This window comes from Chelonoidis abingdonii, chromosome 11, assembly GCF_003597395.2.
Source record: "Chelonoidis abingdonii isolate Lonesome George chromosome 11, CheloAbing_2.0, whole genome shotgun sequence".
NCBI lineage: Eukaryota > Metazoa > Chordata > Testudines > Testudinidae > Chelonoidis > Chelonoidis abingdonii.
In genome coordinates, this window is record NC_133779.1 from 40,884,533 (window position 1) to 40,911,834 (window position 27,302).

General features: G+C 44.5%; 1 protein-coding gene across 2 annotated transcripts; it reads left to right on the forward strand.

Moving 5' to 3' along the window:
- The first annotated feature begins 124 nt into the window (after positions 1-124).
- Positions 125-24,271, forward strand: SUGP1 (SURP and G-patch domain containing 1). 2 transcript variants are annotated; one of them, XM_032799487.2, is made up of 14 exons: positions 125-211; positions 1,545-1,716; positions 2,525-2,628; positions 3,090-3,317; positions 5,712-5,835; positions 6,903-7,006; positions 8,823-8,946; positions 11,446-11,747; positions 17,696-17,802; positions 18,513-18,690; positions 19,027-19,133; positions 20,165-20,310; positions 21,832-21,961; positions 23,107-24,271. In XM_032799487.2, the coding sequence occupies exons 1-14, from the start codon at positions 187-189 to the stop codon at positions 23,131-23,133; spliced, it is 1,878 nt and encodes a 625-aa protein (XP_032655378.1). In that variant the 5' UTR covers positions 125-186; the 3' UTR covers positions 23,134-24,271. The 2 variants fall into 2 exon arrangements, with proteins under 2 accessions (XP_032655378.1, XP_032655463.1); XM_032799572.2 differs by having other exon boundaries at positions 3,093-3,317.
- Positions 24,272-27,302: the final 3,031 nt, after the last annotated feature.

Below are 27,302 nucleotides of genomic sequence, written 5' to 3' on the forward strand. Positions count from 1 at the left end.
GATCTTGGGTCACATACGGAAGCGAGATGGCCTTTAATCCTTCCAGATTCCCCACCCCATCCACCTCCTGCTTTCTGGATTTAGGACTACAACTCCCAGGCGCCTTTGCGGCGCATTAGCCCTCCCCCCTAGTTCTATCCCATAAGCCCAGGTAACCGCGTTGCATTGTGGGATAACGACATCAAAATGGACAACTCTCGGGATGCTCCAGGTACCAATGTTGTCTCCGCAGCCCAGCCCTCCCCGCCTGTCTGAGAGAGGCCCAGATCCTGCCCCGATCCGCGGGGGGGGGCCCGGCCCGTCGCAGGGGGCTGAGCTCCTAGTCTGGCTAAGGGGTTTCAGCCCCAGTCGCTCTCTCCCCGCCCCTCCCCAGGCTCGAGCCCGGCATCAAGTCCGGAGGGGCGGTAGGGTGGCGGGGCGCCTGCCGTGGGTCCGCCATCCGTCACAGCCCAGCCCTGGAAGGGAAAAGCCTTTCTCCCTACTCCCCGCTGAGCAGATCAGCAGCCAGCCTCCCGCCCCCGGCACTCTGCCTGCGAAGCCGTGATTGTACAAATGAGGGAGACTTTTAAAAAGTGATGTTTTTAAACGGCTGATTGATACATGCACAGCAAAGCCCTTCAGCTTGGGAGGCAAAGCACTGTCATCTCGTATGTGAGAGTCTCTTGTTGAATATAATAATGCCCTGTCTTTCTGTAACACCTTTTGTTTGAGGATTTCTAAAGCACTCACAAAATGTGGGTCAAGTCTCACGGCTCTGCCCTGTTAGGGAGAACAAACCTAAGCGTATGTCTACACTATGAGCACTGCAGCCAGGCTGCTGTAGTGCAGACACTCCAGTGATGGAAGGGGTTTCTCCATTGCTGTAGCCTCAAAAGGCAGTAGCTAGATTGATGGAAGAATTCTTCTGTTGACCTAGCTGCATCTCCGGGGGGTTTGGGCTGACCTAACCATGTTGTACAGGATGTGAAATTTTTCACAGCCTTGAGCAGTGTAGCTAGGTCAAATTCAGTTGTAGATGTAGACCAGTAGTCCCTAACCCCAATGAGCCATGGAGGACCATGGCGGCAAACAAGCATCCACCAAAATTCAGCAGACAAGCATCAACATCAATAGGCGTCGGCACCAAAATGCCGCCGACAAGTAACATCATCCAGAGGCGTCGCCGCCAAAATACTGTCGAAAATTGGTGGCGTTTCTGCAGCAACACCTCTGGATGACACAGCTTGTTGGTGGCATTTCGGCGGATGCTCATCCGCCGGCCTGTATGCAGATGCTCTTAGATGCCCCGGCGGGCGCAACAGCACCTGCGGGCACTGCACAGGGGACCCCTGATGTAGACCAAGTCTGAGGTAGAGGTTAAAGGACTTACCAAATGTCCCCTAGTCAGATGGCATAACAGTCAGGAATAGCAGAAGTGGGAACGTGGCTTGTTTGCTTTTTCTCTCTTGCCCCTCCAGTTATTTATAAGCACTCTAATAATTCTCTAGATGATCTCATAAAGGGAAAAATAGGGTTTTATTTTTGATCCCATTTTGTTTCTCCAGGAAAAGCTAGCAGATGGTTTGGCATTACGCCATCTAAATCTGTGAAGATGAATATGAATATCCTTCATCAAGAAGAATTGATAGCACAAAAGAAGAAAGAAATTGAGGCCAAAATGGAGCAGCAAGCAAAACGGAATCACTTGGCCAGCCAACAACCCCCTCGGCTCAATGAGTGCGTAAGAATCATGGGGTTTTGTCACTAAATTTTGTTTCAGAAACCATTATATACATCACTGTGATTTAACCCCCCCCCCCCCACACACACAACTTTAGTACAATTAAATATCTTTTAATGCTAGGCAGTTTTCAGTGTCTTCTCTCCTTTCTAAAGTATTGTGCATGGTTGAGCAGCTAGCAACAACAATTAAACATGATTGTTGCTAGCAGAGTTCTAGTATGTTTTACCTGGGGCTTTGTGCCTGATACCTGTATTATGTAAACCTTGTTTTGTAAACTACAGTGGGGTTAGTCTCTAGCATGGTTTGGTTAGTGTAGTCCTCTGAACAAATGCTGCTCAGGGAAATGATACAGAAACTCCACTAGCAGCAGCCCTGTTTTAGTAGGGTGGGGCGTGAACTACATGGGATGCACAGATAATTCCATAATAAGCAAATTCTGTGGCTGTGGAGCTTTAGAAAACTTAGGGGCATTTTGTACAGTGACAGAGACATAGTGCAAGCACTCGACTGGGAGTCAGAAACACCTGAATTCTAACTCCAACTCTGACCATGACTCATTGCAGGTTTAAGTAACTTACTCAACTTCCTGTTTCACTTTCCAAACCATTAAGTAGGATTACTAATACCTAACGGGGGTGTTGTGTAGATTAATTAGTATCTAATGTTTTGAAAATTCTATATGATTAGGAAGTCCCTTTCCACCTTGAGAGATTAGCAATTATTGGCATTTTATTTCAGTCTCTGAGCTACAAGGAAGGACATGAAGCATCTAACCTCGTTCTCTTCTTTTTTTCTATTTAGAGATGAAAGTGGTGAAAGCGAAGCCTCTGTTTCCAACAAATTTGCCAACGACGGCAGCTTTCTCCAGCAGTTTCTTAAGCTGCAGAAGGAAAAATCAAGTACTGGTAAGTTAACTCTTGAGCAACAAGAAGTCCTCCCTCTTCTCCTTTGTGACACCAGCAGCACAAGAGCTTCTCTAAAGGTCTATTTACACTGAAGAGCCCAATGTTAGAGTGTAAATTGTTTGCTAACATTGGTTACTTTAAATACTGAAATAGAAGTAGTCCCTCTAAACTGAGATGAAGGTGACTTGGTGAGGCAGTATGTTGTACAGAAGCTTGCATTGCTACCACCTGTATTTAACAAGATGTGTTCTCCAGCGTGAAATGCATTTTCTTAACATTTCCAGGAGATCCTAGTCTTCCTTAAACTCAGCTGCCTGGCTGAGTTTGGTGTTTACCAACAAATATCTGTAAACCTAAAATTAAACACAATTCGCTGTGGTAACCATATTGGTGCCCTATGCAAACTACACAGTGAAATCAGAAAGGCTACACCAATTTTTCCCCCCTCCTTCTTTTCTAAGAAGCTTCCCCAAGTTCTGTCAACGTTTCTGCAAACACCTCTGCTTCAAGCACCGGAAAGAAACCCATCCTGATCGGGAAGCGTTCCAGCTTGGGCACGAGCAGCATGGTGAACCAAGTGAAGAATTACTCCCATTCCAAACAGATGCCAGTTGCTAACCGCCTCAGTGTGTTTCAGTCGCCAGATGATGATGAAGAGGAGGATTATGAGCAATGGTTGGAAATTAAAAGTAAGTTGCATCCTATTAAACTGAAGTTCACCTCTTATTTATTTTGCACGCAGGTTCAGTTAGGCTATCAGTAAGGGTTCAGATGGGAAACAGCTTGGTTTAATGCTCCTTCAGACTTCAGTTTACAGTCTTTCTTATGGGGAAAAGTTATTGCTTGATGCTTTCTCATTGGAAAGATCTTACTTTCTCATGTGCTGTGATTTGGTAGTTCTCAGCCCAGATCCCAATTGGCAGATGTCTGCATCACAAAATATAAACACTATAATTGACACTGATTGGCCATGACAGGGGCTGAGGATTGAAATTACTGGACCATGGAGAGTGAACTCCCGCCTCACCCATAGATCCTGTTCCTCCAGTTTGGGGCTGATACACAATAGTTAGCCAGAGTGGAGAAAGCTCCCACTATCATTGCCTGTGCTGGGAATAGAGGATTATCTTCTCCAGAGCTGTCAAGCCAGCACCTTTCACCATTACAAAATTCATACTCTCTAAGGAGTAGGGGAGGGGAAGGATGTGTTCTAATCTTTCTTCCACTTAGCTGAGCTCGCTTAGATGGTGGTGGTAGGAGGGTGTCTGTCTTTCTGCAGCAGGAAAGCAGGCTGGATGGTGCACAATCCTTTTTTTAAAAATGTAGTCTTGAGACACATCTGGTTTGTTTTAATCGTTGAAAATAAAAGGCTCCCTCTTCAGGAGTGGCTGTCTGAACACTAAGCATGTTATGGAGATCAGGTAGAAGTGAAGCCCTCCCGTCTTTCCAGAGTTTCATTAGGAAATCACCATTTTGGATATCTTGACTGTGAGCTTCTTTCCTTACCTTTTAAATGAAGATTGGATCCTTTTTCTAAAAGAGAAGCTCTAGGAATTATTTTGAGGAAGTTTATGGCCTGTGTTATACAGGGAGTCAGACTAGATGATCACAATGGCCCCTTCTGGCCTTGAGATCTTTGGGCTTGTCTACATTACCTACTGGATCCACGGACAGCGATCGATCCAGCGGAGGTCGATTTATCGCGTCTAGTCTAGACATAATAAATTGACCACCGAGCACTTTCCCGTCGACTCCTGTACTCCACCAGGTTGAGAGGCGCATGCAGAGTCGATGGGAGAGCATCAGCCATTGACTTACCGCAGTGAAGATACCGCGGTAAGTAGATCTGAGTATGTCGACTTCAGCTATGTTATTCACATAGCTGAAGTTGTGTAACTTAGATCAGTTCCCCTACCTGTATACATCAGGCCTATAACTCCTTGATTAGGTTGGAATATCAAAGAGAATAAAGAATGTGGCAGCATATCAAATAACAGAAAGTCTCACTTAAATTTTGGGCCAAGATGATCTTACAGAAACTTATTGAGCCCTGCTTCCCAGCTAGTAACTTGAATTTCCATTCGTGGTGTGTACTAATGGTTTAGAAGCAGAGTCAGTCTGTGCATATTTACAGACCTTCTAACTAGGCTTCGTTTTATGTGATTAAACAAACTGTGAAATGATCTTAGTGATGCATTAGAAATACTTTTTTTTCCTATATGGGATCAGCCTTATTGCTATTTCCAGCAGAAACTTAAGCAAAATCTCAGGCAGATCTGCACATAACAGTGTAGAAACCAAGGCAGGAATTAAACATCCCTACAACAACTGGAAAACAAGTGTGGGAGACCAAGTGGCTAATGGGATTGGTGCTAGGATAATGGAGCTTTTTGGTCATTGGGTCAAATCTAGTCTAGGTCAGTGCTGACAAATCAAGCCACTGAATAGCTATCAATGTGAAATTTGTTTGGTCTCTATCTAGTTCCCAGTGAACATGTGTCCTTTATGGGACTTCCTGTGACACTTGAGATTAATTGGCCCCTTGTTGGCAGACTTAGCAGAGATGCCAAAGGGTAACTTCTCAGAGAGTTAGCTCTCTCCCCTCTAGTAATGGTCCTCAAGGCACACTGGCAGGTGCAGCATGAGGAAGCCCACGCTCCCACTGCCCAGACTGTCTGGTATGTTGATAAAGAGTGACATCTCAGGAGCTGAAGTCTGCGCCCTTTCATGAACAATACATTCTTTTTAAAAACAGCCACATTGTCCCCACCCCTTTGTGTGTGTGTTAGAATTGTTAGTAGCTAATTACATAGAAAATTTCAATTGAACCCTAAACTAGAAGGAATCCAGATCTTATATTTTCTCTCATAAAAGGTTCTAGTCAGATCATTCCTTTCCCACTGGGAGGGTAAGGCCTGAGAACATCTCAGCTTTGTAACTTGTGCAGCTGTGCAAGACTGGATCCCCATTTCATCATTTTTCTCCTCATCCCCATCCCACTCTTGTCTACCGCTGTGGTTCTTAGAAGTAATGTGCCTGTTGGGTGTGTGAGTTGAACCCCAGTACTGACAGCCTGCTTAAAGTTTTACCCCCAGAGGATGCAGAGACCCGGAAAGTGGTGGAAAAGCTGGCTAGGTTCGTGGCCGAAGGGGGACCAGAATTAGAAAAGGTCGCTATGGAAGACTACAAGGATAATCCAGCATTTTCGTAAGTTTGGGGGCAACCTTCATTTGCTAAAGCAGGATATTATATCTCCAGGTGAAGAACCTAGGCCCTGCATGCATAGAGCGGGGTCTTTGTGATCTTGTTGAAGGAGGGGGGTTGGATCTTTATGGTGTCCTTTCCTTCCTATGTTTTCACAAAGTACCATAAGAATACCCTGTGCATCTGGAGATCCTTCTAGCCATGGATCTCAAAGCACTTTACAAACACCAGTCAGTTATATCTATTTCCTTTGAGGTAGCTGAGTGTTATTGGCCTTGTTTTATAGATGGGGAAACTGAGGTATAGAGACAAGATGAAGTTGCTGAGGACACACAGCAAATCAGTAGCAGTTAGGAGAAGAACCCAGGAGCCCTGACTCTATGCTCTTGTGGTCTTGTGGATAAGAGTACTGGGCTGGGAGTCAGGAGACCATAGGTTCTCTCCTCTCTGCCTGCTTGGTCATCATTTCCCCATCTGTAAAATGGGGCTAATGCTGCTTAACTTCCTAAAGTGCTGTGAGATTTACAGGTATAAAATGTTATATGCCATGGGTTCTCAGCCTTTTCTTTCTGAATACCCCCTCCTCCAACACGCTATAAAAGTTCCACGGCCCACCTGTGCCACAATAATTGGTTTTCTGTAGGGCTGATGTTTGGGGAGTAAGCAGGACAATTGCCTGGGGTCCATGCCACAGAGACCCCCTCAAAGTTACATTGCTCAGGCTTTGACTTCAGCCCTGGGTGGTGGGGCTCAGGGTCCTGGGCTTCAGCCCCATGCTGTGGGGCTTTGGCTTTCTCCCCTGGGTCCCAGCAAGTCTAACATTGGCCCTGCTTGACAGACACCGTGAAACCTGCTCGCAGTTGTTCCCCGCCCCCTGGGAGTGCCAGACCCCTTGTTGAGAACCACTGTTATATGCTATACAATTTATAAATGGAGTCATTTAAGGTATTTCCAGAGTAGTTTATCTTCTGATTTTGTTTAGTCTAGCCCTTTTTTGTGTGCTAAGTGAGCAGAAGCATTAACAGCTCAAAACATGCGTTAATGACTCTTTTTTTCCCCGTCCACTCCAGATTTTTACATGATAAGAACAGCAGGGAATTCCTCTACTACAGAAAGAAAGTAGCAGAGATGAAAAAAGAGAATCAGAGTTTGCAGACATCCTCTTGTCAGAAAGGTAAATGAGAGGGTCGGGAGCACAACCTGTCCATCATGAAGTGTAGATCATAAAGTCTTTGTCAGTGCTCTCTATAACTGCTCGTTAGACATTTTAAGAACCAATCCAAGTGGAATATGCAGCAAGTTTAGTCCTGCTGTTGGTCTCTTGCTGCCTGTAAGTAAAGCACTGTCACAAAATATGATGTTTCCTGGCATCGATCTCTGATGCCGCTATATTCATTTCCTGAATCCATAAGAGAGCCTGATCCTGGGAGCTCTCCACGCATGAAAGTCCCATTGAAATCAGTGCGAGTTCAACACACTGAGAGTGTTCAGGATTGCTTCCTGTGGAGGAAGAGCATCCTAGTATTTCCCAAACATCGTCAAGAAAGTGAGCTAGAAGGAAGAAGATTCTGCATAGTTTAGTCCTGAAAATGATGTTCCAACTCTGAAAGTTGCTTTACAACTTCACTCTACATGAGTCAAGATGGAAACAGGGTCTTTGTTTCTTCAACATTCATTCCTCTGTTTCTGCTGCTTATTCCCTGTTGAAAGCCATTACATTCTGCTTGCATCACAATTCCATAGCCAACAGCTGAGTTCTTGCAAACTGGGAATTGTGGCTTTAGATGGAAAAGCAGCAGGGGCAGATGATCTGCCAGTGAATGAATGTCCTGGGCAGTGAAATGCAAAAAATTAAATATTTTGGAAAAGAGGGAATGGCCTGGTGAGCTGAGCATGATTTCTGGATCAGGAACATCTCGCTCCTAATCCAGCCTCTGGCACAGAATTCCTGTGTGGCCATGACAAATCACTTAACCCTCTCTTCTCCATTTTTTCATCTGTAAAGACAGGATTAATGTTGTTTACCACTGGAGGATGTTGAAGGTTTATTAGTTAACACAGTAGCAATGATTTTTATAGGACTTTTTAGGTCCACAGTGCTTTGAAAACCCCAATTAATTAATCCTGGCAACACCCTAATAGTTAAGCGGCATTATCCACCCTTTGCAGGTGGGATACTGAGGCAAGGAAATGTTCTGATGTGCCCAAGCCCACACAGCGAGTCAGGTCACCTGGACACCTACTCCTGTGCTCTAACCATTAGGTCTTGTTGCCATAGTGCTCTGAAGATGGGAAGTACCTTATAAGGCAGTTGTATGTAAATAAAATACTTTTTGATTGTTCATAAGGGGGATTGCTCTGACAATATTCACAGTCAGAGTTTCCCTGCACCGTGGGACTAGGGCGGCAGTAACTCCCTCTGCCAGGTAAGAGTGGGACCAAGGCTTTCCCCTTTTCCCCCAGACTGGCCAGCAGAAGCACAACAATGAGAGTAATGCAGACCACTCGCTCTCACGTCTGACCTGTCACCCTCATTTCTGAGGGCTGCAATCCTGGCAAAGCTCCCACTGATTTTAGAAGTGGGGGCCTTAACTAGAGATGACCAATTGCATTGTGGTTCTCTGCTATGGGCAAATATCCAGCACAGGAAGACAAACTAGCTGCCTTCCTAGGTGCGAGAGACAAATATGGATGTTTGGAAGGGGAAAGCTGCCTTGTGTATTAACCTAGTCTCACCTGCCCCCTGGCATGCAGAAAGTCAGAGTATGAAAGTCCTGGCCATTCCCCTGGATGAGAGCCATCGCGCTAGCTGATATCTCACCGCTTACCCAGTTATATGAACTCTTGACCATTTGACTGTGTTTCTTTACATTATTCTTAAAAATAAACTCCTCCTCTTGCCCTTATTCCACTCTTGGGGTCCGTAGAACAGATAGGCTTTTGACTGTTGGGTGTGTGAGTTGGGCCCAGTATTGACAGCCTGCTTAAAGTTTCACCCCCAGAGGAGGAAGAGACCAAGAACTTTGCTGAGAAGCTGGCCAGGTTCATAGCAGACGGGGGTCCAGAGGTGGAAGCTATTGCCTTGCAGAACAACCGAGAGAACCATGCTTTCAGGTAAAGGAAGAAGCCTGCAGCTGAGTATGCATGTATGTTTGTTTTTAGCAGGGTTTACAGGGGACAAATCCCTGTGAATAAGGCTTAGAATACAAGCTGCAGAATGATTATATTGCAAAGCTGGGTATAGAGCCCAGGAGTCCGACTTTGCAGGCCCCTGCTCCAACCACTTAACACCATATTTCTGCATGTTAATGTGGTTTAATTGTCCTGAAGTCTGATCTTTACTTTTTGCTATTTCCACTTTGCCAGACAGTGCTACCTCCATCGATGCCCTGTGCATTCACTTCTGCAGCAGTTTCTGCACTTCTGTTTCATGTTTCCCTGTGGATGGAACACACTTCCGGAATGTTTTACCCTCTCCTTATTCATATTGCTCCTTAGTCCCGCTGCTGCTTCAGTGGCTGCTAGAAATGAGTCCATATTTATTATTTCTTCTTCTCTTGTATTAGATATCATGGCACTGGAGTCATGTGCTGCCATCACCTGATCCCTTGACGTGCATGTTGTATCCCATTTCACTCCCTTTAGTCTCTTCTTGTTGTTGTCTTAGACCCGGATTCTCCAGTGAGCTCTGCATGGGTACAGGGGTCCCTCTGCACAAAGCTCATTGGAGGATTAGGGCATAGGATTGTACATTTTGGGTGCTGGTGCTATCTCCCCTCTACGTCTTGTTCAGCACATATTACGGTAGCACCCAAAACGTGTATAAATAATGGACACTGCTTTGTGCCGGATAGGTCGCCCCTTTTCCAGTGCAAGCACTCGCAGCTGTCGTTCTGCTTATTTCCTGCTACAGGACACTCCTATAGCTGACCAAGCCTTGAGCCCAAATCCCAGCCCAAGACTGCCATTTGTGAGCAGAAAATAGTCTAAACAAACTGAGTGGCATATGTTGCTGTCTGTTTTCCCTAATTGTGCATTCACTTCCTCCCTTCCATGGCAATGCACTAGTATTGATTCGAATCCTTTACACCTTTCCCTGCAGCTTCCTTTCACCTGTGACTTCCACCTGGTGCTGATACTCACTGCTACTTTGTAGGGTGCCTTAATTGAATTCCAGGAAGAGCCCCTCTTCCACCCTTTGGAAAATTTCTCATCAGTTTATCTGACAGACCCTGTTCCTCACAACCCCCGCTTGGAACTGCCTAGTTTTTCTTCTCACCCAAGCAGCTCATCGTTTCTGCCATTACAAGGGATTACAGTAGGTTTCATGGGAGTGAAGCTAGACTTGCCAGTTTTTAATTAGCCTGTTCCTTCTTGAAATCTTGGCATTATATTGGCTGCCATCCTGCCCTCAGGAGCCCCCCGCTTCCTTGTGTTGAGTGGCATATCAGACAGACGTGCCAGCATCTGAGCTACTTTGTCATTTAGCTCCCTTAAAGCCCTGCTGGGAATCCCATCTGGGCCTGCTGCTTGGGTTAGTTCATGTATTGCTCATGGAGGGTCTGATCCTGCACTCTACTCTACCCTGAAACAATGCCCATTGAAGTATGCAGCAGTTTTGTCTGAGTTAGGGAGTGAGAGGTCACACCTCGGTGAATTTAGAATACAGCAGAGACACGTGTACAAATGCCTATGTAGAATCATGCCGTTATAGATGGAAAGGGCCTATTACCTAACTGAGTGTGTTTTCCTGCAAGAACGCAACAGTCTCCTGATGAGAGGCTGTATCCAATAATGAACTGATCCGCCTAAGGGTGAGGGATGGGGAGGTTTGAAGGAAGTCAAGGTTTTATGTTAAAATACTTAAATTGAAAAGGGGATGGGGGAAGCAGTGGATAAATTTGTAACAAATCTGAGTGTGTCTAATCTGTGTGGCTGTTAGATTGCAGACACTTCCTATTCCTCTCACAGAGATTGAAATAGGTTTTCCCTCCACCCAAAAAGGAAAAGACATTATTTGTGCATGAGACATTATTTGTGCATGAGATTACAGCCTATGGCAATGAGCTCTGGGTGTGTGGGGGGGGGGAGGGGGTTTGCATAAGATGACTCTTAGTGTCAGTAAGGTGTCGTCTGGTGATCTGAGTACTTGAGTGGGAGTGTGCTCTAACCACTAGTCCATTTTTGTCTTTGGTAAGGTGAAGATCTTGTCTATTGTGAACTGGAACAGGCTTTGTGGAGTACAGTGGGCGGATGGGGATGGGGGCGATTTTGTGCTTCCACTGACAATGTGATCTTGAAAAGGCATCAGATACCTAAGCAGAACAACCACCTTCTTATTGCTTTTCTGTATTTCTGTGGTATTGTAACCATTAGCCATGGTGCATTTACAAACAGCAGATAAAGTCCCTGCCCCAAGGGGCTCACAAGCTAACTTGCACCATAGGCAAATGGGGAGAGAAGTATCCAGGGGTGAAGTGGAAGAAGTGGATTTGAAGAAGGCGGGAGGTATTTCCAGGCACATGTCGGGAGGAGAGTTCCTGGCCAGGTCACTGTTAGACCTATCACTAAATTGAACTGTTGCACACCAAGCTTTTTCTTTTCTAAACTTAGGTTTTTATATGAACCAAACAGCAAAGGCTACAAGTATTACCGGCAGAAGCTGGAGGAGTTCCGTAAGGCCAAGAGCAACTCCATAGGGACACCTTTTGTGCCGGAACCCAGCCTGAAACACAAGAGCATTCCTGAGGCCACACCATCGTCATCATCCTCTCCAGCTTCCTCTAAACAGCCGGCTGCAGCCGCTTCTAAAAAGAGGAGAAAGAGCAGATGGGGGCCAGAGGAGGAAAAGGTTGACTTGCCCCCCCCAGAGCTTGCCCAGCAGGGGTTGAACTCTTCTCCCTCCCCATTATCAGGTTAGTGGTTCTGTATTTGGGATTGACTGGATTTTTTTTTCCTGGTAGCTTGTGATCTGTCCTAACTCGGTTGGTTCTGTAAACAGGATACCCTGCGAGTCTATCTCTTGTTGTAATCTCCCCAGTCAGCAACCTTCTATCGCTCAGCTATGTCTAGCAGCTAACTCTCTGGGTGTGCAAATCCAGATAAACCACTTTATCTCATTGACACTGGGGATTGGAATCTTATCACTTTCCAGTTATCTTTAAAACTCTGCTGAGCTGTAGCCCATTATAGCCTCAGCCTCCATGCTATTTAGGGCTATTTCACTTCAGGAATAGAGACGGTCAGAAAACAAATGTTGAAATATGAACTCTGCTTATTCCCCATGGCAGGCTAACGTCCTTGGGCAGCTCTTCTATACTCTCTTTGATGATGACGGGTCAGAAAAGTAACTAAACATAATCAGCTTTGCTCCTGGTGCTAAGGCAGTGGCTCTCAACCTTTCCAAACCACTGTACCCCTTCAAGAGTCTGATTTGTGTTGTACCCCCAAGTTACACCTCACTTAAAAACTTACAAAATCAGACACAAAAATACATAATACACTATTACTGAAAAATGGCTGACTTTCTCATTTTTACCATATCATTATAAAATAAATCAATTGGAATATAAATATTGTACTTACATGTCAGTGTATCGTATACAGAGCAGTATAAACAGATCATTGGCTATGAAAGTTTAGTTTGTACTGACTTTGCTAGTGCTTTTTATGAAGCCTGTTGTAAAACTAGGCAAATCTCTATAGATAAGTTGATATACCCCCAGAAGTCCTCTGAATACCCCCAGAGGTACACGTACCCCTGGTTGAGAACCACTGGACTAAGGGATGCAAGCGAAGCTGCCAGTTTCCAATTTTTGGTTTCCAGGGCCTATTTCAAGCCATGGGACTGCACGCTGATCTAGAATTGTGATTTCTCTCTCAGGACAGCATGCGGCAGACCCCTTTCGGGGTGCAACTCACATCAGACACGAGAGGACTCTTCCCAGTAGAGGCACTCTTACTGTGCCTGCAAAATTTAAACGCTTATGTCCCATGTATGCATGTGTTGCTAGGTATTGAGTCAGACGGCGAGCTGGCTATGTGCACGTGAATGCGTGACTTTCAAGTGCAACTGATGAATGTTGGCATTTTTCAGGTGCAGCTTAAGAGCCTATCTTTGAATACTTTGCCTGTCTAGTGTGATGAGGGGGAAGAATGTGGCTAGGACAGAGAAAAAGAGGAAGAAGAGAACAGAGATGAGGGAGGCAATGGAAAGAGAAGAGCCAACAAACTACAGGAGGGGTATTGATATGATTATAGAGGGCGGAAGTATTGTGCTCTTTGCAGAAGGTAATAATAGGGCAGATGAAGTGGTAAGGATAATAGAAGCTCTACTGTCTTTCTGAGCTGCGGAGTGAGTTCACAGGTGCATATGTTCAGCCTGTGGAATTCACTGCCACAGCAAGTCATTGGGTCATGTACTGTGGCTGGGTTTTAGAGAGACTGGATAATTGCATGGCCATTGATAATGTTGGACAGCCAAGATAAAGGGCAAGTGTAGTGTAGTGTCAGCTGATGGCCACAGGGATCAGGAATAGAGCTGGTCAAACATCCTTCCTCAAAATGTTTTGATCAAAAACCCTGTTTCCATTGAAATCTAAACATCTTGGAAAATATGTTGATTTCAACAAAAATTCCTGGAAGGGGGGATATTTTGAAACAACAAATGTTTCATTTTGGAAAACTTCATTTAGAATTTTATTTGGGTTTTTTTTTTATTTTTACATTATTTTACGACATCAGTAATGGTTAAGATATTTTATTTTTAAAATCACGAAAGGCAGCCGCTACTTAGCACTCATTGACACATCTTATCTTTTCTAGATGAGTGTCTCCTGTTTGTGTTGTAATGAAAGAGTTTAGCACTGATACAGTTTGGAATTAAAACAAATTTTAAAATGTCAAAATCCTGCAAAATGGAAATTTTGAGTTTCAACCAGTTCTGTGTGGAGGGAGATGAGATACCAGGCTAAATGGACCACTGATTTGATCTTATGTTCCTTTTCCTAGTGAGACAGAAATCTAATGTGTGTAAAAGCCAGGCTACGTGGGTTGTCACACCTTCGTTTATCTATTTTATTACATTTTTTAAAAAAAAGTTAAAAAGCCAAAGCTGGGCAGATGCTGTCATAATAAAATAAGTGAATTCCTGCCTTGCGCATCATGCTGCACTTGGGGTCTGATAGAATCTTACAGCTGCACATTCCTTTGTGTCTTCCTGCTGAAATCATTTGCTTTTTCCTTTAACCTCCGTGTTAGCTTCCTCTTAATTAGACAGGTGGCATGCTCACTTTCCACAGGGCGTTGTGTCAAGTAAAAGAAAAGATGGCAATCTGCCAGTCATAAGAAACTGACCTTTAACACTGTGGTAATGCTCTGCAGGGAAAGTGTTTATTGGTTCAGATGGAATAATCCTCTTCTAGAATTAACATCTTTAACTTGACAGATGATTAGAATACCAAATTATAGCTATGGCCCTGCTGGAGTTAGAGCCGCAAAACATGCTTTAGATGATTCTTGTCCGTGCCTCCTCAGCCCCATCTTCTTAGTAAATGTTGCTGCTTTGGAGTCTTGGACAGTGAGGCAAGGACTAATTATCAGTTCTCAGGCCTGGTCTACACTGGTGGGGGATCGATCTAAGATACGCAACTTCAGTTACGAGAATAGCATAGCTGAAGACGACGTGTCTTAGATCAACTTAGAATCACTTACTTTGCGTCCTCACGGCACGGGATCAACGGCTGCCACTCCCCCGTCGACTCCGCTTCCGCCTCTTGCCATGGTGGAGTTCCAGAGTCAACGGCAGAGCGATCAGGGATCGATTTATCGCATCTACACTGGATGTGATAAATCGATCCCCAATCGATCGATCACTACCCAGATCCGGTGGGTAGTGTAGACATACCCTCATTCATTCCTGTCAGTTTTCAGTCTTAAATCAATATCATGCAGATTGGAGAGTGTAGTATGGCCCTTTTGGACGGATATGATGCTCCTTTTACGTGTATTGATGTTTACACAGTTAGCAGCTTGTATACTACAGTGAGTGATGTATTCAAAATGCTGAATAGAACAGGGATGCTATTAATTAGTAAAGTCTAGGGAACTACAGGAGAACTCATGACTGTTGTCTGGGTGTGTCTGATGCTAACTTTGGATTGGGGGTGGAGCGCTGTTTTGGATCTGTCTAGTTATAATTAATATAATCTTCAAAATACTGAGTCAAGTCAGGCAGCTAATGGTTCCCTTTGGCTGTGGAGTGATTGCACTTGTAGTGAAAGGAAGGAGACATCCTCTCCAGGCATGTGGATGGGGGTAAACTTTATGGCAGTCTTCCGCTAGATGCTGCAAATATAAATTGCACCATTAACCTTGTAGTGGCCAAAGCTAATGTTTTGCAAGACACACTTTTCCTAGGAGGAAAGCAGCAATTTTTCCCAGACTGAGGAGCAATTCCTTGTCTTTTGCCTGTTTGCATGGCACTAGCGAGCCCAGGATAACTCTAAGTCCCAGGGTCCAGTTTTAGGTAAGTATACTGACTTTTGCACTATGTGCAGATTGATACAAGTTGCCCAGGCAACTGTCTTGGCTTTGTTCTACAGTAGTTTTCCCACCTGCACCAAAGACTTTCTTCCTTCTGTCAACTTTGCCTGCTTATAATGTGTGTCACTTTGAGGGATTTTTTTAATTAGCCTTGGTGCACAGAGCTAAACATGAACAATAGGTCTTTCAGCATGTTGTTGTCATGTTGGCCTGGAGCTGCAAGGTAATATGTTGGTTCCATGAAACCGGGTGTACAGTTTTGGTACAAAGAGGAGCAAAGGCGTGTACTGTATGTCTGGGATGGAAAGGAAGATGCCACTCTGTCTCACCTTTCTCCTTTTAGTGCTGTCCCTGGAGGTGTGCCGACACATTGGCCTCCCGAGCTGTGTTGTGCTCTTAGTTCTAGGTGGCATAAACTGTCAGGCTAAGTCAAACGGCTGCTGACCTTCTCTGTGAAGGTCATACGGATTTCTTCAGTGTAGCCAAAGAAAGGCTTTCTGTTCCTTGAGAATGAGGCTGACCATGTTTTTGGGGCTGCCACTAAAGTGTCCCAGTCTCACAAAGGGCATTTTGAGCCTGATTCTCCTCTCTCCAGTCTTTCCTCAGTGACTTCAGTGAAGCTGCTTCTGATTCTCACTGGTGCCTGTGAGAGAAGAATCATGTGCTTTATTTAAAGGGCCTCTGTCCAATAATTTTAGGCATAGGTTTGGTTTTTTATTTGCTGTTATTTCATTGGGAATTGAGGGCGTACTCAGTACTTCACAGGGCCTGGAGTGAGTCCGTTTATCTCTAACCGTCTCTTAGAAAATCTCTTGCCATGTTTCTGCCTAACTCAATATACACAGTTTGCTCTTGAGACTGATTATAGGAGTGTCCAAGTGCTCTCGGCCATATGAGCATGAACTGCTGCTTTATGTTCTTGTTGGAGGCAGTGCTAAGGACGCCATTTTCCAGATCCTGACGTGCTTGGCAAAATCCATGTAGGGAAGGGGATAAAGCGCTTTGATCAGTTGCCCTAAGTGAGAGTGAGAGAACTGGAGAGATGACCCCTGGGACCTAATTACCATCTGCACAGACATTTGGTGTTTTGAACAATGATCCTATTATTATCAGGCTTCATAATTAATTGATAGTGAATAATTAATAAAGCATCATTTAGCCATAGCCTGGGTTCTCATCAAATATGAGATTCTTGTAGCCACTAGGAAAAAATCCTTCCCCCTTGTATTGAAAAACATAATGTACTTTCAAGTGCAGGGTTTGTGTGGGTTTTTTTGCAATCCTTTAAATATTTAATTGCAACTCCTAGATATTTAAAACGGGAGCTGTCAGCCCAGTTAGTTAGAAATACACTAACCTTGAAAGTTGTTCTTCATTGTAAATCTTGGCTTCCCTGCCCCAAGAATGTTTTTGTTTGTTTTTTTATTGCTGCAGAAATATTTTCTTAAAGAGAGAGCATTAAGCAATTTTAAAATGCCCCTATGAACACACAGCACTGAATGGCCATTCAAAATCATCAGGGCTCTGCCCTACTGATCTTAAAACCTAATTGCAGGGCCTTTCCAATAAAACAGCAGGTAAAATAATTTCACAACAGAGGCTTGAGATCCAGGTGAAGCAGAACAGGGATACACTAGCTGAGACTTAAAATATGTCTCCTCTTTGAAGGCAGGAGGTCTGATGTCTTGGCAATGCCCCTTCTGAAATCTGTAGCTGAGAAATTAAACACATAGTAGGGAGTGGTAATTTCCAAAAAAGGTTTGATCGTTTATCATTCTGAATGACTGGTAGCTATTCACATAGTAAACGCAGCACATTTACTGCATAGATGTACTGAGCAATACACTGACAGGCCCAAATCTGCTGGGCACTTAATGCTGTAAAATTAAATACCAGTTTCTTTGTGGTAGAGAGATTCATAAAGGAGCTTAATGAGAAGAAATAAGCTTAAATTATGAGAGGGTAATGTTAGCCTGCTTGAGAGAACAGACTTCCTGATTAGTGTGATCTCCAAGACTGTGGAATAGTTTCCCAAGGGAAGCTGAGGAATATCTGAAACTAGACAGAACAAAGCCCTAGAGAATATAAATGTAGGGAACAGTTCTGAGTTGGCCAGGAGGTGGAGTGTGACCTAATGAGTCCTTTTTCTTTTGAGAGTCTTTAAAGTTCTGCTGGGAGTTGTTGTGCAGCTTAGCATCTTAATGCTGGAGTTATGAAACAGACTGTAAGATTTTAACAGATAAGATGTTGGGATATGGTTCCTCTGTTTTGAACAGCTGGCTCAGTTTTTTGAAAATCTTTTAACATTTGCTTATTTCAGTTCAGGACCTCAAGGGTCTTGGTTATGAAAAAGGGAAACCAGTTGGACTGGTGGGTGTGACAGAGCTCTCTGATGCACAGAAGAAACAGCTGAAGGAGCAGCAGGAGGTAATGCCAGGAAATGATTTCTAAGCTAATTTGTACAGCAGCACTTTGCATTGCAGCATGGTTGGGTTAGGGGAGGAAACATGGGTGGAGATAGACAATGGAGATTTTCCCAGGGGCCGAACGAACAAAACCTCTTGATTCATATTGGATTCGTAAGTATCAGATGATGCTGTAGTTCAGCAGAAATACCTTCTAGACCATAGGGGGACATGAGCAAAATCCCATCTCCCCACTAAACAAAAAAGTGTTGTGCCTGTGAGCTCACCTTTCCTCTTATATGCTATGCATGTGGGACTTAATTCCCCTTCCAACTAAAGCCCAGTGTCTGTAAGGCTTGTTGTGTCATTTCTCTTCCCGGCTGAGATTTGTGTTACTGTAGTTCAGAGGATCATAACTGGCCACTTCTGGGATCCTGAGGGCTGCATTTAAACTACAAACTACATAAAAAGGCAGCTGCCTGCATTGTTAATATATGAGTGCAGCTCTCAAACATGCCAGCAGGGGATGCTCCTGTTTGACCTGAGCAGTAGGCTGCTTGCCGTTTGTCTCAACATTCCCTGCTGGGATTTGTAGTCTTTGTGGCCTGCATTGCTGTCTCATAGCTAAGGCAGCCATGTGCTATATTGCATAACTTAAAGACCTTTCTGTGTCCACTCTGCTGCCTACAGACTGGCTGCCTCACTGAACAGGCTGCTGTTTTGCTTCCCTAGATGCAGCAGATGTATGACATGATCATGAAACACAAGCGAGCCATGCAGGATATGCAGGTGATGTGGGAAAAGGCGGTTCAGCAGCACCAGCATGATTACGACAGCGATGAGGAGGTAGACAACGAACTGGGGACATGGGAACATCAGCTTCGACGCATGGAAATGGACAAGACACGAGGTGGGTGGGAAAGCTGCAGCACTGGATTTTCTCTTGTTCTGCTGCTGTGCTGAGATTTCCAAGGAATGGAGTATGAGGTCTTGTGGCTAGGGCAGGGAATTAGAGTCAGGACATTCCCAGTTCTGCCACTGACTCATTGAGTGCCCTTGGGCAAGTCATTTAACCTCTCTTTGCCTTGGTTTCCCCACCCATAGAATGGAGATAACACCCACTTCCCATGGGGTTGTGAAGCTTAATGCTTTGTAAAGCACTTTGAGAGCCTGAGGTCAAAGGTGCTATAAAAGGACACTCTTGATCATTACTATGTTTTTTTTCTCCCCTCCGTGTCTTGAGCAGAGTGGGCCGAGCAACTGACTCAGATGGGCAGAGGGAAGCATTTCATCGGAGACTTCCTGCCACCTGATGAGCTGGAGAAATTCATGGAGACGTTCAAGGCATTAAAGGTGAAATGAGCGACAGTTTCCTAGGCCACAGTGGAACTCTCCAGCAGAAATCTGACCTGTCTGGTAGAACTGAGGGAAAGAACTCAAGCATTTTTAACCATCTACCACAGTAGGCTGCCTGCAGTTCTGTGAGACACTTACTAGTATAGCTTCTTTGCAAGTGAGGTTTTGGGGTCTTTTTTAATGCTTTAAGCCTGTACAGGCTCTCCATCCACTTGCAGAAAGTCTGCATTTGGTGCTGAGCCTCTTGGCATCAGCTTTTGGAAAGAGCTGGTATCCTGATTCAGCACAGCTATGTGAAGCTAGTGTTTTTCCACCACTGGCGACTGAAGAAAAACAACTCCATCCCCCAGGGGTCTTGTCACTGTAGAAGTGGGGGGGGCTGATCTGTTGTGATCCACGGGGAAGCCTGGCTGGGCTGGGTGACAAAACAGCACGTCAGCAAGGGGGACGGGGCATTAGTGACATTACAGGGAAACAGACAGAGCTTTTAGACTGCTTGCTGACAAGTCAGCAGTTCCAGTGTCGGAGCAGGATAAGCAATCGCTAATACCAGGCAGGGAAAATTGGAATTTTTAGCCAGACAAGTGTAATAAGGCAAAAATATAAAGCCTGTGCAGAGTCCTTGGCTCCTGCCAACTCACAGTTGTACAGCTTGCTGCTGGCATCCTTGATAGTGTTCTTTTGTAGCCAGCACTGGAGCTGGGGCCTGAGGTGAGATCTCTCTTTAAATAAGAGCCATCTTTGGAGCCAGTCCAGTGAGCAGCTTTCAATTCAGAACTCTAATATTTCTCAATTTAATCTCAGAGCTGCACTCCCTGCGCCTTGCAGATTACATTTTGGACTCTGGGTGGCTCTGCCATGCTGTATCGCTTTCCTGTTTCCTCCCCTGTGGTGCACTAGCAATGGAATTCCAAGAAGTTTTGTTAAAATTATTAACTGTCCCTGACTGTTTGCCAGGCCTATACTAATCTCCCCTGCGTGGTGCTTTCCCTGCAGTGTAACTCGTGTTGCCTTTTGTTGCCCTGCAGGAAGGTCGTGAACCAGATTATTCTGAGTACAAGGAATTCAAACTGACCGTGGAGAATATAGGTTACCAAATGCTGATGAAGATGGGCTGGAAGGAGGGTGATGGGCTTGGCTCCGATGGACAGGGGATTAAAAATCCAGTCAGCAAGTAAGCAAAATGCTGTATTTTCCTTCTGTTGATTCAGTCCTTCTCTGTCAGGTCGGTGTTGATGCTCCCATCGCAGCTTGTTGGAAGTAGCTGGAACAAATGTGGCTGTAGGTCATCATTTGGACGGTGCATGGAACCTTCTTAATAAAGAAAAAAAAAATCCTATAGAGGCTTTTTTGGTTCCAGAATTAGATTTGTTACTTTGCACAAGATAGATGACCTGTGATCTGAGCATGGGCCAGGAACTTCTGAATTCTAACCTTGACTCTCTCACTGACCTCCTCTGAGACATATATTCTGTTCCTCAGTTTCCCCATCTTTAAAATGGGGGTAGTGCTTACTTGCCGCACACAGGCCATGTGAGGATTGATCAATGTTTGTAAAGTGCTATATGTAATTAAATGTCCAATGCATGCCTTATGCCGCTGGAGAACTCTGATGCAGACTTGCTGCTCTCTGATGCTGCTGTTTATCGAAGGCAGTTGCCAGTAGATGGTACTGCTCCAACTGCTTTTAAAAGCCACATCAGTACCAAGCAGAAAACTTGTGTTGCATGCCATCCCTCTGGACATCAGTCTGTTTCCTTACTCAAGTGTTTTTGGAATAATAAAGAGTAATTGCATCCAAAGAGGATCAGAATGACCAGCTGTTTGTGGTGTATGCTGGACTATAAGGAAACTGAATATTGATGATGAAAGCAATTAAGACTGTTTCCTATCCAGTGGGTCCTTTGTAAACTACAGTTGTGCATATCTAGTGGAAAACGCAGATGAAGTGTCTCTACAAAGCATTTCAGCTCCTTTCTCTCAGGAATATCTATCTGGTGAAGTGGTGACCCACTTAAATCAAGAGCTGTAGGGAGAGATTATTGTGTACAGATTAATGAAGTTTCCACTGCCCCTTTCCTGAATATGCTGCAGGGAGCAATCCTGCACTGTACTGAGTTGGGCAAAATGTGACTTAGACCTCAGAGATGACAGAGTCTGCTATGACTTGGAGAGGCAAGGGAGCTGTCTGATGCACAGGGAAGAAAACTGATTTATCTCCCAGTGACCTCCTTCTGTTCAATGCTCATTCCTTAAATAAGCAAGGTCCAGATCGTTGCATTTGGTCACCTTGACTGCCAGAGGCTAAGAAGCAGGACGGGATCCTTCACTAGAGAGGCACCCAAAGCATTGAGAATTATCCCTGTTACATGGTTAAATAACCCTTTGTTTAACTAGAGCTGTATTTACGCTGCAGCTTCTCACTACAGCAGTGGAGTTTGCTGTTTGAAGGACTGAGATTGCAATGGTGTAACAGCACTGCACTGTTCTAAGCTCAAAACTAGCTACCCTGATTGCTGCAGGGCTGTCTTTTGGGTTGCATCCCACAGGCAGCCCCTTAGTCTTGGTCTCTGTGCCCTGGTTAGAGAGGACAGATCGTAGGAGGTGGTGGGTTCTTCTGATTTGCAGAAAGATGATCTGTTAGCATCTGCTTAACTGGAAAAGGGTTGTTGTTGTTGTTGTTGTTGTAAAACAGGGGTACCACTGCAGTGGATGGAGCTGGGTTTGGGATTGATCGTCCCGCCGAGCTATCAAAGGAAGATGACGAGTATGAGGCGTTCCGTAAAAGAATGATGTTGGCCTACAGGTTCCGACCCAACCCTTTGGTGAGGTGACTCCTAACGCACTTCAGACATAGTGAAGCTTAAATAGTGTCTCTGCCCATATCCTATAAGAGGCCGCCGGGGTGGTCGGGGGGGGGACATATTAGTGCTCAACAATATTTTACCTTTATAGCCAATTTTGCCTTGTGTAAAAAGAGAGAGGACATGGTATGGCCCTTCATCTTCAAAGTGCTTCCGAAGTACCGACTAATCCCCACAGCACCCCTCTGAGGCAGGCTCCAGCTAGCCCGGGGACCTAGGAGTTGGGACTCCGAGGCCTCATTCTCCTTTGTCCTTCCCATTGTGCAACCATTTACATAGTATAAAGTGGGTATAAAATAGTTCTAAATGGGGTGTTGGGGTTTCCACTGCCTTGATATTGATGTAAATAACTGCACACGGGGCAGAGCCATGGAGATCCACACTCCAAGACTTTATTCCCAGCTCTGCAGTTGGCTCACTCTGCAACCTGAGGCAAATCACCTGCCTGTATTTGTTTTCCTTCCTGTAAAATAGAGATGCTGCGTCTAACCTACCCCTTCACCTCAGGAAAGGGTGTGTAGAATGTGAGACTCAATGTTTGTAAAGCACTAGAATTGTGTCTTTTTATCAGAGGATAGTCCTAAATATCCCCAAGAGTTCCATTTTAATAGAACAAATAAAGTAACAGTCACAGAGAAATGACTGTAACAATTCACACTAGGAGATTTTCCTTTTGGTCCTGTTCTTGTGTTGAATCAAATCATGAATTGACCACAACACCCCTGACAGGCAGCTGTCCTTGCTGTTATTTTTAATACAAAAGTTCCTGCATTTAGCTGGAACCTTTGTGTGCCAAGTATAAACACTGCACACAAAAGAAGCTGATGGTTTGTCCTTGAATATTCAACATAAAACATGCTGGGAATCATTCTTTTTGTGGCAAAAAGCTTATTAGTTTGCATGTGACTCTGCATTACATCCAACAGGCCAATGCACTTAGTGTTGCATTCCATTCGTAATTTTCCAGAGGAAACCTCAGATTTCACCCCTCGAAACCTCCTGTTTCAGTGGAGTCCTCCAATGAATATTAATTAAGTTCACATGGTCATTGTTCTGTTCAAGTTGCAATTTTAATTAATCTTCTGTTGTTGTTCCCTTTTCTACAGAACAACCCAAGGCGACCTTACTACTGATAGTGTTTTCAGGACAAAGTATTTTCAATACTGTTGTAATTTTACTGTGAAATGTTACAAAACTGCATTATCATCCTTTTTTTGCAAATGTTGTAAAATCTATTAAAGTCAGAGTGACATCTTTCACCCAGAACAAAGGCCTAGAAGCCCACTCACTGCACACTTGAGTGCCATGACAGCTGCATCAGATCAAGGCCTGGGATGGGATTCAAAAGGAGAAGAGAGCAGGTGAGAACGGAGGTTTTATATGGTTCTCCAGTGCAGAAGGGGAGCACCAGAAATACTAATGGGAGTAGTTGAGGGACTCCATTGGTTTATTGCTCGGTGCCATGTTACTTGCCAAGAAATACATTTTGTGTGTTTTTTGCATTCACTGCTCAGATATGCAGGCTATGCTGCCTTGGCCATAGCTTTATTGAAAATATATATGAGGCAGCCCCCTGTACCCCAAAAGGTGAGTATCAGTTAGTTGACTAGCCTTTACCCCTGAAGATCTGAGTTCAAATTCTGTACTAAGTCCAAAGTATAAAGAGTCTGGCCTCCAGCTGAAACTGCAAACCCAGTGCCTGTTTGTTTTATCTCTGCTTGGTAGAAGACACAGTCTTGAGCAATGCACAGAGCTGCACTGTGGGGGATTGAGGCCTGCTGGGGAAATTTGCCGAGGGCCAGTTCCATAAGTCTCTTACTTTCCTGAACACTAAATTCACACACAGCTTTCAGCAAAACAAGAGGCCCACTGATCCTTTCTGTGGATGTGGGTGGCAGAGAACCAGGCCTTCAAACCTCAATTATTAAAGGGCAGTGGATTTTTATTGGTCTGTGAAACACCGCTGCATTGCAACTCTCCTCTGCTCTGGCTGTAAACAAACACACCCATCTGCCCCCCAGCTTTTTATCACAGACTGATCAGAAACAGTGGCCTTGCCACAGGTTTTTGTGGGTGGACATACAGCCCCATGGTGGGATTCTTTCAAAACATCTCAAATTGTAAGATTTTTCCCCCCTCCCAATGTTTGTTGTTTGCCCCCTCTGCCCTGATACCAAAATCTTACCATTTAGTATGTGATTCACTTATTTGTTAACCTTTCTCAATGATGTAGAGTTAATGGCTTGGCTTTCAATACAAAATAAAAACAGAGCCTGGTCAATCTGATATGAGTTCATTAAAATGTATGGGCACCTCGGAAGCACAGGCAGTCAGGCTTGCAACTAAGAAATACGTGATCCATTCCTGCCAGTGATATACACCAGTGTAACAGGTGCACTTATTACAGCTTGCACACCGGGGTATTGCAGCTGATGGGGCTAATCAGCACATGGGCAATAACTATGAAACATTAGGTAATAAAGGTAGGAAATTTTGGCAGGCTACTGGTGAGGCTGAGTTTCTCCCAAAGCTATTAAGGCTGCTGTGATATTCAAGCTTTCCTGAGGAGTTTAGTTGATCCAATTAGTTTATGGACCTCACAGTTTTGGGGTGTGCTGATCTGTTCTTGCTTCTCCTCTCCACATGCTGGGTCTTTGGCTGTAAATGAAACAAAGCAGAACTTCTTAACAACGTTTCCACGTTTATGAAAGAGCAAAAACGCCGCAGGGAACAGAGCTTGCCGCTCAAGTCACCTGGGCTTCGTAAAGTTACCTTACAGCATTGAATTCCAGTGACTACCTATGTGGGCTGAAGGCCCAGTCCCATAGCCATGGGGATGGCTGCAGTGGACATGGGCACATTATCAGAATGTTCACTTCAAGTATAGGTGTAATAATAGATTGAGAATCCCTCGTAGCCAGCCATTAGTGATGTCTTTTTAAGGCAGTGCAGACTGGTGCTTCTGCAGGTTTCCTGTTTTAAACAGCTGGTGAAATATCTACAGCTAATCAAGTGCTGCAGAGACTGCCAAGTGTTTTCACTCTTCCATGCTTTGCAAATCTCAGTGAGTATACCCTGCTTTTTCTATCCGCTCTTCTGTTGGCAGATGTTCTGTATTCCTCTTTTTCAACACACACCAATATGTCAATGGCCTTGTTTCTCAGAATCACCCTGTACATTGACACAAGGTTTGTTCCTCTGTGTGGGCATCTCTGGCTCAACTTTTTTATTTATTTCAGTTTAAATAATTAAAAACACCAAATGCACCATTAACACAACATCTATATCTCAGCAGCATCAATTGATCAATTCAACGGGAGCTCAGCCTGCCACCTCCACAAACACCTTTCTGTCTCTTTATCATCTAGGAAGCACGTCCTCGGCCTTCTCCCCAAATCCTACCAAACAACTATCTTTTTAGTGTGCCCAGGTCTATTTCTAACCAAAGCAGAGCACGTTCCAGAGTCTTGAACCCCACAGAGAATGCCTTGCCATACACCCCTTCTCATTTATAAGGAGGAGAGCTCCCTGCTGAACATAGCATGGGGACAGAGACATGTGAAACCACATTTTTAGCAAGGGGTAGCCGTATTGGTACTTTGCTGTTCAAATGGATAATTAGAATACAGGAAAGATTCCTTACTTGTAATTCTGAAGTACTTAAATTTGGAACCCAAGGTACGTGCCTGTCCTCATTTTTTATTTTACTTTATTGTCCAGTACTTGTGAGAGCTGCCAGTGGTCCCAGGCAGGACACATGCCCCGTGCCAGTGGGTGCTGGATGGTGACAGTCCCTTCCCTGAGGAGTTTACAGTCAGAAAGTAAAGTTACACACTTTAACCCAGGGGTCGGCAACCTTTCGGAAGTGATGTGCCGAGTCTTCATTTATTCACTCTAAGTTAAGGTTTGGCATGCCAATAATACATTAATGTTTTTAGAAGGTCACTTTCTATAAGTCTATAATATATAACTAAACTATTGCTGTATGTAAAGTAAATAAGGTTTTTAAAATGTTTAGGAAGCTTCATTTAAAAGTAAATTAAAATGCAGAGCCCCCCCGGACCTGTGGCCAGGATTCAGGCAGTATGAGTGCCACTGAAAATCAGCTTGTGTGCCACCTATGGCACCTGTGCTGTAGGTTGTCTACCCCTGCTTTAACCGCTGGATGGCCCAGGGAGATCAAACTCCCCTCTCAGTCCCAGGTGGGATCCCTCTGGGTAGTGTAGTGCTAGGGGGATGCTTACATTTCTGTGCTTGTGTGGGAGCAAATGGGACTTTGGCCTCTATGGCTGATAATCTAGTACCTTTCACAAACACTAAACCCCCACAAATGTGTGAGGTGGGGCAGAGCTGCATTCCCTCTGTGCACAGACAAATTAATCAGTGCATGTACAACTGCCTGTACTTTGAATTGTTGGTTAATAAGATGAATTGTCATCTCGGGGCATATGCAAAGTAACTTCCACTTCTGCTGCTGCATAACGAAGCAATGAAACAGTGCAGGGCAAAGTGCACCACCACTCATTCATCCAGGGACTCTGAATCGTGATGGAGCAAAGGAATGACACAACGGCTCAGGTGGAAAGCTTTTGGATGCAAGGTGAAAGGTCATATGCCAGTAGTTTTGTTTTTATGAATGTCTGACAAACAGCACTTAGTTTCTTGGAATGTTTCTGGCACACACTAAATGCTACCATTCAACCAGGTCCCTCCCCCAACAACTGGCATTGACTCAGTGTCTGAAAAGAGAGGTTAAATGGAGAGGTCACAATCATGCTGGAAAGAGCCTGCCTCAACAGAGACCTTGAAATACCTGCTCTACCACTGCTGATTAAAATTCTCTCAAAGGCATGTAAAAAGTGGTGGCTTTCATGGGCTTTTTATTCTCTCTCAAAAGATGGTTTTTCTCTTGAGCTGTTTGAATGCTTCAGATTTCCAGGATGAATGAGAAGAAAATGCTTCAGTCACCAAGCTTTTCAAAACACCTTGTGGAGTACATCTTAAGTCTTCCTGAACAGCATTTACATGTGAATCTCAAGGAGACAAGCGTGATCCCTTTGTTTATAAACTTAAAACAGTCTATTTGGTGGGGCTAATAAACAAGGAAGAAGGATGATCTTACAGTTAAGGCATTGGCTAGGGACTCAGGACATCTGGGTTCCGTTTGGCATCTGCCACAGGCTCCCTGGGTGACCTTAAACAAGAATCAGCCTCATTTCCCCATCGGTACAATGGAGCTGTTTCTTGCTATGAGGGTGTATTCGTTAATGTTTGTGACGAGCTCAGATACTGCAGTGATAAG

What these genes read in the sequence shown, in the direction of transcription:
- SUGP1 (XM_032799487.2), top strand. Translation starts at nt 187, where the DNA reads ATGGACAACTCTCGGGATGCTCCAG. An exon ending in AGCTGAAGGAGCAGCAGGAG is followed by an intron (nt 17,803 to 18,512) that starts GTAATGCCAGGA and finishes TTGCTTCCCTAG; the next exon opens with ATGCAGCAGATGTATGACAT. An exon ending in AGACGTTCAAGGCATTAAAG is followed by an intron (nt 19,134 to 20,164) that starts GTGAAATGAGCG and finishes GTTGCCCTGCAG; the next exon opens with GAAGGTCGTGAACCAGATTA.